At 58.5% G+C, this 12,895-nt stretch overlaps 1 protein-coding gene across 5 annotated transcripts in view; it reads right to left on the bottom strand.

Moving 5' to 3' along the window:
• The window catches only part of WNT4 (Wnt family member 4), a 30,728-nt gene extending 17,839 nt beyond the window's left edge, over positions 1-12,889 (bottom strand). For 3 of the 5 annotated variants that reach the window (XM_029230548.1, XM_029230553.1, XM_029230552.1), the window contains exon 1: positions 3,255-4,704. In XM_029230548.1, coding sequence (XP_029086381.1) covers positions 3,255-3,367 — 113 coding nt within the window. In that variant the 5' untranslated portion in view covers positions 3,368-4,704. Of the gene's footprint in view, positions 1-3,254; positions 4,705-12,722 lie in introns of those variants that run through there. The other 2 variants (XM_029230550.1, XM_029230554.1) reach the window with 2 other exon arrangements.
• Positions 12,890-12,895: the final 6 nt, after the last annotated feature.

Below are 12,895 nucleotides of genomic sequence, written 5' to 3'. Positions count from 1 at the left end.
AAAGATGGTCTTACGTGGTGCCTCAGGCAATGGGGCAGGAACTCGCTGGACATCTGTTTACTTAGTGAAGGAATGAATAAATGCATGGTACCCAGATAGAAAAGCACACAGAAAGCCTAGTAAGATATGGGAGATTTTTAAGACAATGACAATAAGAATAGCTAACTTGTACGGCCCTTAATCAGTAAAGCCTAAGACTTTACTTACATGATTGCATTTAATCCTCCCAGCAAGCCAATGAACCCCCATTTATAGAGGAGGAAACTGAGGCACAGACAAGTTAAGTACTTTGCTTTGTGTGCAAGGTCAGACAGCTAGTAAAGGCAGAGTCAGGACTTGAACCTGGTTTTGCCCGACTTCAAAACCTTTGGTAGAGACAATATTCTTTTATGTGGCTCAAGGACTTGAATGTCACCCGTGGGCAGAGGCTGCTGGGAGCTGGGTTCGTTTGACCTAAGGATGCGGGCCAAGGTGCAGTTGGTGGGCCGCCTGCGGGTTGCTGAGCTCTCCACCCCCGGGGGGTGTGCAATCAGCAGCTGGATTCTATTTGTCAGGCACGTGGGCTGGACCCGAGTGATGGTTCTCATATCTGGCTGCGCATCGAAACATTTGTGGGGTTTGCCGAAAGTACAGGTGTCTGGGCCCCACTCCAGGCAGGGCTTGGTGGGCATCTGGGCTTTTCACACGTTCTCAGCAGCAGCTGGGAAGCCAGGCTGGCAATGGCCTGGAGGGCACTTTAGGGGAAGTCTGTGAGTAACCACTGGGGATGTTTCTTTCTAAGTCCCAAGGAATCTGATTCTGGGACCCTCTCTCCTCTTCAAAGCTGCGGGGCCTCTCTGCGTCTGGCTTTCTTGATCTGGCAATCCCACAGGCTGCTGTGAGAAATTAACGTGATTTGACGTGGATGGTGCATCTGGCTCTCGGTCGGCACATCTTGGGTGCACCGTAGCTGTGAGGATCTCGCCCTTCCCTGGCAGCTCGGGCTGGTGGGAGGTGGGTTGTCTTGGGCTGAGGCGGTCCCACCTCCCCTCACTTTTCCTGAATTCCTTGCCTCCCGGGAGCCTCACAGCCTCCTCTACCAGGTCCTGCCCAGAGGATGCACAGAGGCTGGTAGTGTCCCGAAGAGGCCTGGGCAGAAGCCTGAGCTTCTCAGAAGGGAGACAAGGGTGGGAAGGTGGCTGGGGGTCTGGGGAGGGAGTATCTGCAAGGGGAGGGTGCTGACGGCTCCTCTGCCCTACCTAGGTGCATCCCCTGCCTCTGCCAGCTACGGAGCTAGTCCCACCTGGCGCTCTTGGCCTGCAGGGGGCACCAAGAGCCCGGCTACTGGCTGTGGGCCAGGTACACGTTTGGGAAGCCACGGGTGAGGGGACTAGCAACTGGGCCTAAAGCTGGATCCTTTCCTGCTCAGATGCCAGGGTTGGTCTCTAGGAGAAGGTGGGGCCCCCTATTCCCTCTGTGACATGGGGGCACAGAGCTGACCTGTCCCCATCTCAGCCTCTGCTCCCTCTGTGTCCTGCCAAGGGGCCAGGTGGGGCTGTGCTGGGGCCCTGGCTTCTGTGTTCAAGGCAGGGGTTCTCTGGGCAGGAGGGACAAGCTGGGGAGGCCTGGCTGAGCCACCAACCCACTGTGGGACCTTGGGCAAGTCCCCGCCCCACTCGGAGCCTGTCTCCTCATGGTACCATAAATGAATGGGTCTGTGTCAGAGTCCGCTGGGACGGGGGGTGGGTTCAAGCCTCAAAGTCCCCCTGGCCCCATGCCAGGCGGACAGACGGAGCCCCTGCCATTGAAGAGGCGTGAGATGGACCTGAGGGGCCACCCACCCCCGCCTCCCGTAAGCTCAGGACTCAACGAGGGACACGGGCTGAAATAACAGTAATAGGGATTTAGGGGTGAGCTGCTGGCCTGCCATGGGTGTGAGTCACTGGGACAGCTTCCAGGAAGAGGCTGAGGAGTGTCCCTGCCCCTAAGGTTGGCACCAATGCCCACCACCCCCAGCCCCTGCCTTCATCTGGCTCCACAGCTGTCCCCTTCCAGGCCACAGGAGACATGGCCCCAACTCACCCTGGTTCTCTCAGATCCCAGGGTCTTGCCTGGGAAGGGCTGGCTATCAGAACTGGAAAGAACTGGGAATGGAGTGGGGAGAGTTAGGACCCCAGGCATCACACGCCCTTGCCCACACTGCTTGCTCATTCTGGTATCTGGTTAGGGTGCCTGGCCTCATGTTACAGATGAGCAAACTGAGGCCCAGAGAGGTGGAGTGACTCCCCAAAGTCACACAGCTAGTGAGTGGCAAAGCTGGAATGCAAACCCAGCTCACACTGGGACCTCTCTTTCCCCTGTACCCTGGGTGTGGATCTGCCTTGTTTGACAGCTGCAGGGGGCTAACACCACCCTCGGTGTCACGTCCAGTCCGTGGCCTCCTCGATGCCTAGCACAGGGTGTGGCACCTAGAAGGTGCTCAATACATGCTTGCAGCATAAATGGATGACTCTGTCCTGACTAGGTCCCCTCTGCTCCCCTCCTGGCAGAGTGCTCAGGGTTGGGGGCGGGGCGGTGAGGGAAGAAAGTGGAGGCTCTGTGGCTTTTTGCTCTGCTGAGGACTTGGAGACCCTTAGCGGCAAGGCCCAGCTGGTTCCAGGGGCCTCAGGAATCCCCTCTCTGCACCCTCAGGTGGCTCAACCTTTCCTCCAGAGACACGCGTGCCACTTACTGACCTGGAGCTGGGCCGGCTCAAATGTCAACTGCACAAGCCATTCCTGGGAGTGTGTGGGGGTGGGGGTGCTGACTGCGTTGGGCTGGGTCGGCCTGTGGAGGTCCTCGGCCATCCCTGCTTCTTCTCTCATTCTGGTTGCATCGCCCCAATTTAGGCTTCTTCTTGCCACTGCTGAGCACAGGCTTAGCCATTTGCTACCCGCTGCCCCGGCCACGCAGGACTCCAGCCACAGCCGTGCCATCGATCAGGTTACCCCCCCCCCCCCGCAACCCCGGGCCGCCTCGCTGCCAGGCAGCTCGTGCCCCGTCTTCTCCAGCGGGGGCTCCGGTCCTTCAGGCTCCTCCCAGGAGGCCCTCCCCACGCCTGGCCCGTGCCTGCAGCCTGCGAGGCTGGAGGGCCCTGGCCCTGCCAGGGAGATCAGATCCTCTCGGCCACCTGCTGTTTTCATTAGAAACTAAAATTAGCTGGGCTTGTCCCAAGCTTTTCCAGGTTTGCTTGCTTTTTTAAAAAAATATACAAATTCCTAGAGGAAAATCCGCACCTCTTCGCGACTCCTGCCCAGCTCTCGCTCTGCGCGTCAAGAGGACAGGGGACGGGAAATAGCTGGAGCGTTTGGGAGGCCAAGCAGATCAGCGTCGTGGGTCCTGGCCCCATGGTCTCCAGGTGGGGGCTGGGACGCCAGCCCAGGCCTCTCTAACCCCTCCCTCTGGCTTCCCCACCCGGCCGGGCCACATTTAGAGCCTCCTCAGGAGCCGTCGTGCCTGCCGGCGACACCAGGGAGGAAGGAGGCCAAGCGGCAGGAGGAGGAGCCGGAAGGAAATGAGCCCCTGATGAGCCGAGAGCCGCCCGGGGAGGCGTGGCCTGGGGAGGCGTGGCCGGGTGAGGGCGAGAGGGACGCAGACCCCTCCGGGACTGTGTGCTCCTGGCAGGTGGGGAGCGCCTCGTTCCCCAGGAGCCTTCCACACCTCCAGTTGTCCTCAGACCTTTGAGGGTTTCTGTACCCGTGGTCTTAGTCTCCTGCTGTCCTCTTCCCTACAGTGTCCCGGTCCCGGAGACTCTCATCCCTTCGCGTGGCAGGCAGCGCGGTGCACTGTGCAGGAGAGATGGACAGTCTGGGTCAGCGTCCCATCCCTGTGTTACTGAGGCAAGAGAGGGAACATCTTTGAACCTCAGTGTCTTCACCTCTAGAATGGGGAGAAGAATAGCTCTGATCTCAGGAGGCTTAAGTGAATTCAATAGTCGCACAGTAGGCACTCTTCCCCTGTTGGCAACAGTACTACGTAATCATCATTAAGATGTTTATCACCACTGTCACATCATCACTGCCCTCTCAAAGCCTCGTCATAGTCCATTGAGCTGGATCCTCTCCTGGACCCCAGACAGTTCTATTTGTCTTCTTTGGCTTGGTTCCATCAGCTCTCTTCCACCTGGGTTCCCAGCCTGTTTTTCAGCTGAGCACTCCGGAGGGCAGGGCACACGCTCATGGGGCACAGTGGATCACTTCAGCCTCGATCCCAACTGTCGATTTCTTTTTTTTTTTTTTTGGGCCACGCAGCATTCGGGATCCTAGTTCCCTGACCAGGGATCAAACCCGTGACCCCTGCAGTGGGAGTGAGGACTCTTAACCACTGGACCACCAGGGAAGTCCCCCCCAACTGTAGATTCTTGATAGTCTCCGGACAGAGTATGCAGAGTTAGAGAACGTGTTTCCAGCGATTCTGGCCCATCAGATGGATCCTCCAAGGACTGGGAGTATGACGGATGGGATGGGGGGGATGGTCCTGTTAGGAGGTTAGGAGCTGGGGACACTGGGGTGAGGAGGGCAGGGACAGTGGGGATCTAGGACTAGCTCAGGTGTGCCCAGGGGACTTGGAAACCGTTCATGGGACTAGATGACTAGAAGAAAGGGACCTCATGTCCCTTGTCCCTTGTGCTCTTCAAACAACAGCCACGTGCTTTACTATATCCTTATATGGATATATATTCATATATCCATGCGGGGTTGTCCAGGTGGGTATCATCCCCTCCATTTAAAAAAAAAATAAATTTATTTATTTTACTTATTTATTTTTGGCTGTGTTGGGTCTTTGTTGCTGCGCACAGGCCTTCTCTAGTTGTGGTGAGCAGGGGCTACTCTTTGTCGTGGTACGCGGTCTTCTCACTGTGGTGGCTTCTCTTGTTGTGGAGCACAAGCTCCAGGCATGCGGGCCTCAGTAGTTGTGGCTCACGGGCTCTAGAGCGCAGGCTCAGTAGTTGTGGCGCACGGGCTTAGTTGCTCCGTGGCAGGTGGGATCTTCCCAGACCAGGGCTCGAACCCATGTCCCCTGCATTGGCAGGAGGATTCTTAAGCACTGCGCCACCAAGGAAGCCCCATCCCCTCCATTTTACAGATGAGGAAACTGAAGTTCAGAGAGCCATGTGTTCAAGGCCGTGTCAGTGGTGGTCAGGATTTGAAAACAGGTCATACTGGCTCCTAAGCCTGGGCTGGCTGATCAGGCTCCAGAGATGGCCCAGGGCATCGAGGGCATGAGAGTTTGGCATCAGTGGACAATGATTTGAGGAAGGTGGTCTTCTTCTTTGATTGATGAGTCTTTCTAGAGCCCCATGTCTCTTCTGAACTAAGGTGAAGGCATCTTTCAGGGCTGCTTTCAGGAGTGAGGGTGCTGGGGAGGGCAATGTCTCAGGGGTTATGTGGCTGCCTGGACAGCATCTGGGCCGGTGGCCTCTGCAGCTACTCAGGCCATGGAAGGAGCTGCTGTCACTGGCCTGAAGCCCCTGGAGGGGCAGCCGGCGAGGAGGGGCTGGCCTTGGAGACATTCCCAGTGGTGGTGGGGTGGCGGGTGCTGCGTCCACGCCACCTTCTTCCCAGGTGTAGCGTAACTCTAGAGTTCTCAATGCCCAGGTCACGTTCTCTTTGTCCCCAGTGCATTTCCCCAGCTGGGGGGAAATGACAGCCTCCTCTGGAGCCCAAGTCCCCACTCCTGTACCTTAGGGTGCTAATTCGCCCTCTACCTGTCTCCTGGGATCCCTAGCTCCCTTTACTCCCCATCTGCAGAAGTCTCAGCACCCGTATTTTCCGTCTCTTGACATCTCAGTTTCCATTGTTTTCAGCTCCCTGTATGTCTTTCCTGTCCCCCACCTCTTATTTGGGAGCCCCCCCCATTTCCCATCTCACAGTATTTGTTCCCAGGGGTGCTGGTGGCTGACTCAGGGCCAGGAAGTAGCCACTCAGACCTGAACTTGGATGGTTCCAGAGCTGTGCCAGAGGTGAGAATTTTTCTTCTCTCTCTGGGGCAGGTGTGCTTGTGGGGTGAGTGGGTGTCAAATGTAAGGCACTTCCTCAGTTTGCCTTGCCCCCCTAATTTACCAGCAGAGAGCTTCTCCCTTGCAAAGACCCATCCAACCCTCGTCCCCAGGGTGCCTTTCTTGCCCTTGGAGCCATCGAACCATTGAACTGTCCTCCCTAGCTTGGCTGAGGGAGCCCTGGGGTTGAGGACCAGGGAGGGATGGGGAAGCTGCATGAGCTGTCCAGGGCCGGCGCTGGCTTCCTGGAGTGAGGCTCATGCTCTGGTGGCTTCAGGTTTCTAGCGAGTTCCTTGGCCTTGGTGCACCCCTTCTAATGGCCCAGTCCTGGGAGAGCCTGTGGCTGAGCCCGCACGCCCACCCCAACAGGGCAGATGGGAAAACCTTGGTTCCTCCCTTGTTGCTCATCACCTCCAGCAGAGATGACTGGCTAGGTGTATGGGCTGCAGCTCTGTTTTCACCTGCTGCAGGGAAAGTTCTGGGAAGACAGTCAGGAGACCTGGGGTAGAGTTCCAGCTCTACCACTCATACGCTCTGTGACCCCAAGTGCCTAGCACAGTGCCTGACGGAGCGTAGGTCTGGACAAGTAAGTGCTTGACATGACTGAATAGGGCTTACCAGGCACTCACTGTCCTGCTTGGAGGCTCTGTGTCCCGGGAGGAGGCTAAGCTGATCACTTCTGAGAACCCCTCTGACTCTGATGGCTGTGATTCTGCCCTCTATGCCTGGGGCGCCAGGACAGCTGGGCCTCACTGACTCAAGAGGAATACCCTGCTGTCTCCAGTCCTCGGCAAAGAGTTCCTGGGACCCAACCCTGCGATGATATGACTTGTGTGTGAACAGAGTGAGAAACAGGGTCTGAAAGCACCCTCCAGGGTCACGGCAGGGAGGAAGCCCCTCTAGTTTCATCAGCAATTTCATGCTGCTTCCAATGGGCCGCTCCAAAGTTCCCCCATGACCCGTGAGCTGTCAGGGGGTTCCTCCCCTCCCAGGACACATCCCTCCCTCTTTCCACCCTCCCCGCCCAGCCTCTCTTCTCAGACCAGGTCCCCTCTGCTGCGGGGGTTCTGACTTGGCCAGGGAACTTTTAAAACAGAGTTTGGTTTCAAGTTTGCCAGGAGATGGGGGAGGTGGAGAGGGGTTTGGAGCGGGGAAGGGGGAGCTGGGGGGGGGGTCACGGCAGGGAGCGTGCCTTCTCTCGGGTTTGGCCGAATCACAGAAGACACAGTTCAGGACTCAGAGATAAAACCTGGCAACTCCTGTAGAAATCTGGACAGCAACCATGGGGTCGCAGCTTCGCCTCCCAGCTGAGTTTGCGGAGCAGCTCTTGCAAGCTCGTTTGGAGAGGGGGGTGACTGGGGTGGGGGCAGCTGTGATGCAACCCCCACCCCCATCAGCGGCTCCCTGGCCAACTCCGTGCCCAGTTGGCTCAGGCCAAGCCCTTCTTTCCAGAGGGAGGAACAAGAGGAGGAGCCGTGGTACAATTGCTCAGCTTTCCAAATGCACCCACAGGGCCCGAGTTGGGCGAGTTTCAACAGGTTTGGGGAGCACTGTCTTGTCAGAGGCTGAGTTGCTCAATTGCTAATCCAGGGTTGAGGGAAGAAAGTCAAGCCACAGCAGACAGCTGGGTCGTGACTGCTGCCTGAGCAAACCCCTCGGGCAGAGCCTGGTCCCGGGGACCTGGGAGGAGGGTGAGGGGAGCGAGCGCTTAGCCTGGCTCTGAGCGGGTGGCCTGGCCAGGAGCTGCGGGCCAGGGCAGCGCATCTGCCGGGTGACAGCCACACGTCCTGACACCCACTTTGGCACATCTTAGCATCACCTGAGGCTCAAGGCAGTAGAGCAGAGCCTCCCTCCCACTCGAGGTCTTTGGAAGTGGGGCACGATGTGACAGCAACTTACAACCCTCTGGAGCGAACAGGCCTGTCCTTCGTTTGTTTATCAAATGTTGACTGAGCCCCTACTACATGCCAGATATATGCCAGGCACTGAGGCTGCTGAGCTGTGTTGATGCCACAGCCTCGGCCTCCAGAGGTTTCTAACCTTGTAGAAGGAGCCACATTATTAGACTATAGTTATATACAATATGAGACAGTTCTATAGGCAGGGGATAAAAACCATGAGATCTGGACATGTGAGAGCAAGTTCAAGTCCTGCTTCTGACGTGCAGAATGTCCTTGGGCAAGTCACTGCACCTCTGGGCCTCTGAAGTGGGGCTGAAGACAATACAGACTCCCTCCTCTGAAGGGGGAGGGGGAGAGGTTATGTGGTTCTCATAGGGAAATGGCTGTGAAAATGCTTTGTCAGCCACCGATTCTCAACCGGGGGTGATTTCGTCCTCCAGGGGACATTTGGCAATGTCTGGGGACATTTTTGGTGGTCACCTAGTTGGGCGGGTGCTACTGGTGTCTAGCGGGTAGAGAGGCCAGGGATGCTGCTAAACATCCTACAGAGCACAGGACAGGCCCCAAATATCAATGGTGGATTTGAGAAATCCTGGTGGACTGTAAAGAGCTGTGGGTGTGTAGTGATTATGATCCAATGCCCAGAGCCATGGGAGGTGATCCAAGGGGGTGGGTTTTTGCTATTTAGAAGGGAGCGAGGGACCCTTTATAGCTGGAGACTAGGCTGACACTTCTTGGGGGAGACAGACCACACCTTTACCTGTGGGGCTGGCACTGCACATCTTGGCTGGCTCTGCCCACACCTGGTCCAGCAAGTTGCACCCAGAGTGCCAGGCCTCACTCTGCTCACGGGCAGGGCAGTTACACACCTCTGCTGCGTGAGCAGGCACGTGGGAGCTTGGCCCGGAGACGGAGGTGCACACCTGCGGGGAGTCAGATCCAGTGCGCAGGGAGATGCCTCCCCCAGGGGCACCGAAGGGCACTCCCAGCAGCAACTCCTCTGGCTGGCAGGATTTGCCCGGGAGCCCGGCTGGTCTCCCTGGCTCTGTGAGGCTCTTGCGGGGGCCCTGGCTGAAGAGCAGGGAGGCAGCAGCCTAGGATCCTCCCTGTGTGACCTGTGTAAGATCACAGGGTCTGGACAACACAGTTTTGGGTAGATGGCGCTTGGGGGCAGCAGCCTGAAGGCCCGTTCCCTCCATCATCTCTGTAACCAGGGGCACAGCTCCCCCAGTTCAATGACAGCTGCCCTCCACATCCTGCAGCAGCCATGGCTGCAGTTTTAATCGCTGTGCCTGGCACTGTTCTCAGCATGCCACATGCATGGGCTCGCTCTGGCCTCATCACCCCCAAGCATGGGTACCGTTTTACAGATGAGGAACCCGAGGCTCAGAGAGGTTGAGTAACATGTCCAAGGTCACTACTCTTGTCAGTGGCAGACCTGGGATGGAACTGCATACCATCTGTCCTAGCCACTCTGCTGGACTACCTTTGAGTGGAGCACAGGCCCCCTGCCCTCGCCTACTGGGCCTCTGCTGGGGCCCCAGCATAGCGCATCACTGCCTTTCTTCAGGAAACCCACAATGATGAAACTTTAGTTTGTCTATTCTCTAACTCTTCCAGTACCTTCCATTTGGGGTTCAGAACAATCTGCTGAGGATTGTGGCCCAGAGGGAAAAAGAGGCCCATCCAAGGCCACCCAGCACTGGGGACCAAGCTGGGACTGGAACCCTGGTCTCCCGACTTCCAGCATAGCCCCAGTGCGGGGGGGAACATTCAGAGACATTTATGAGCCCAGGTCTGTGGCAGAGTCTGGGCCTTCCACCGATGGACTGTTTTTATCCCTCCATCCCTCCCTCGGTGGGAGCTGCTACAAGCTGTCAACTCACTCCTGGTGCCAGACACAAGTCTAATCAACAGCTTCCAGCTTCTCTGGGCTTGCCCAGGCCTCAGGCTGCACAGCCCTCCCATCTCCAAGCTCCATCCTGCCCAACAGCTGCACGCAGCGGGACACCTGGCCTCCCCTCCAGGCCACCCGCCCTTCGGAGACAGCAGATAGCACTGGCTCTTGCAACCGGCCAGCCAGCCGACCCTGGACGGAAGCCTGACTCCAGGTATTGCAAGGGGAGTGGACACCCAGGCCTTGCCCCTCTGACAGTGCTGCCAGCCATCCTCTTGGGGCCAGACCTCCAGCGTGGCTCACACTTGAAAAGACACAGTGCCAGCTACCATGCCCGGATGGACATCTGCCCGCCAGAAGCTTTTCCTTCTAGAGGTAGCTTTTGGGTCAGATGCCTCTGTCATTTACTAGCTAGGTGACTTGGGGCAATTACGTCTGTGATCCCCAATTTTCTCATATGTAAAATGGGATTCAGATGTTGTCAGGATTTAGCTAGTACAGGGGGAGCGGCTATAATCATTATTGTCATGATTCTACAACCTCCAGGCCAAGTCCCCTCCATGACCGCTCCAGCTCACACTCAACTCTTTCCTCTGACAGCAACAGCATGTTCATGGTCTCATCCATTTGTGATCTGCTTTTATCTTGTCTTCCTCTTGGAGACCAGGCTGTGACATCTATTTCCCCCAGAGCTGGACCAGTCCCTGGCCTGGGGATGGACCCTGTCTTGGGAATGTGCCCAGAGATCTCTTCTCCATCATAGCCTCTCTGGTTTGGCAGCGTCCTGGGAAGCCCCTTGTTCTTCCTGCCTTGGGCTGAGCAGAGAGACCCTTGGCTCGAAGCCCAGGGTGGAGCAGGAGTGAGCTGGGTCATCCGGAGACCTGCTTCGTGGCAACCTGAACCATCACGGCTGCAGAGAACAGGTTTGCCAACCTCTCTTCTCTCGAGAAGGCTGCCCCTCCTCACCACCGCCCCCCCCCCCCCCCCCCCCGCCACAGCGCAGCACGAGAACTGAGCTGCTGGAATTCCCCATGGTTTGCGTGACCCAAAGCTGGGGCTGCCTCCCTGGCTGGGATTTCGGGCTGGGATGTGGCTGAGGGTGGGTGGTGACACCACCTGGGCCACACTGGCTCAACCTTGGGACGGCTTCAGGGAAGGGCGTGTGTCACTGGCTGGGAGTCAGAGCACCTGGGTTCAGTTCTCAGCTCTGAGTTTGAGCAAGTGGCTTCCCCTCCTGGGGCCTCAGTTTCCTCATCTGTAAAATGAGCCAAAACGCTAGATGCTCTTGAAGGACTTTGCACTGTGGATGTCGTGCTCTTTCCCGACGGCCCGGGTCAGACCCTTGAACTGCCGCTTCCTCCTCTGCCTTTGAGCAGCCTTCAGCCCTGGGCTGGTCACACCCAGTTCTCGCTCACGCTCCCTTTGGAGACCCCGGCTCTGAACCCATGCTTTCCAGAGTCAACTCCAGGGACCCCAGACTTCCCCAAGTCCAAATCAGCTCCCCTCCTCGGCTCTGCGACCCAAGCCCCTCTCAGGGGGATGGCCTACTGGGGGTAGTGGGAGGGAGGTGGTGGTGCCCTGGTTTCTGTACACTTTGCCACTGCCCCTGAAGTGTTAATCGAATTCAGTCTCCAAGAAAAACAAAAGCTCCGCAGCCACTTCAGCCTGCCTTGGAGTCGCTCACTCTTGCTCTCAGAACAGCTGGGAGAATTCCACATCACCTCCGTCCCCCAAGCCCTGGGTGGCTCTGACCCCAACGAACACACTCCTTCCAGCCTGCGGGGCCCTGGAGGCTGCAATGACCTCATAGCAACAGCCATTGGACACTCGGGGCAATTTCATGGGAGATATTTGTTCTTTGGTCTTGATGCAGAGAGAATTTTTTTTCCTCTCCTGCTGTCTCCATGGAAACCCCAGCTACACTGTTGGCGATCCCCCTTCCCACCTCATGCTTTTCAGATCAATATTGGAGCTTGGCTCCCCACTGGCTGCCCACAGCCGATGGGGGCAGAGCTCTGGGCAGAAGGAATTGGGACCAGGGTTAAGCCTGGGACTGGGGGAATGGTCACTGAGGGAGATGAAGAAGGGGTCCAGGGTCCTCCTGCTTCCCTGTTCACCCACTCATGGAAGCTCACCCTTTAGAATACCCCCACCCCCCGAGCCAATCTTCCCAGGGAGTCCCCTGAGCCAGGCCCAGTCAAGGAGAAACAGACAGGTCATCAGCGGTCACTACCCCTCCCTCCTTAGGTGAGACTGAGGGAGGTGGAGGGCTGCTGTGCTCTTTAAGGTCTGGACGGAGTTTCTTCCTGCCCCAGGGAGAACCAAGGCCGTCCAGCGTCGGCTGCGGTCTCTTGGATGCCGGGCGTCCCGTCCCTTCCCTCCTTCTCTCCCGGCTCCCGCCCCCCAAGCAGAAACAGGTCTCTGCACGCCTCCAGCCCAGCCCGCAGCGCCGCGCGGGGCAGGTCGGCGCGGGGAACTAGCCCCTGTACTTCTGGGGATTAACCTGTTATTAGGAGCCAGGGTTCTTCCCCGTAATGGGCTTCCTCGGCGACCTGTCAGCCCAGCCCGGTCTGCGCCCCGCGCCCGGCACCCCACGCCGGCCGCGGTCTCGCTCTCGCACCCCTTGCGCTCTCGGGCTCCCGAGGCCGCCTAGGGGTGCGGAAGCCGCCGCCACCCTTGCAGCCTCTGGGCTGGAACGCGGGCAGAGGGGTGTCCGGAGGGAGGCCCGGGCGGTGTCGGCGGCAGTGCAGAGGGCGAACGAGCCTCGCGTCCCGCGGCCGAGACACCTGCCGGGCGCCCCCGCGCCCGCTGCCCCACGCTGCCTGGCACCGACCGCTGCCCCCGGGGCCTGCGCCGCCCCGCCCCGCCCGGCCCCCGCCCGGCCCAGCCGGGTCCCGGCCCGACTTACAGCCAGTTGCTCGCGGCGGCCGAGAAGACGGCGAAGACCAGGAGGCGCAGCGAACGCAGGCACGAGCGGGGACTCATGGTGCCGCCGCGGGCGCCCGGCCCCGGGCAGCGGCTGCGGCCGCTGGGGGCCTCCCGTCGGGGCGGCAGGTGGGCGCCCCGCGGGCGGGCTGGGGC

This window comes from Monodon monoceros, unplaced genomic scaffold (genome assembly GCF_005190385.1).
Source record: "Monodon monoceros isolate NGI ecotype Baffin Bay Population unplaced genomic scaffold, NGI_Narwhal_1 Super_Scaffold_18, whole genome shotgun sequence".
NCBI classification, from domain to species: domain Eukaryota; kingdom Metazoa; phylum Chordata; class Mammalia; order Artiodactyla; family Monodontidae; genus Monodon; species Monodon monoceros.
Note: the sequence above shows the minus strand (reverse complement) of the source record. Positions and strands in the feature narration are given on the sequence as shown.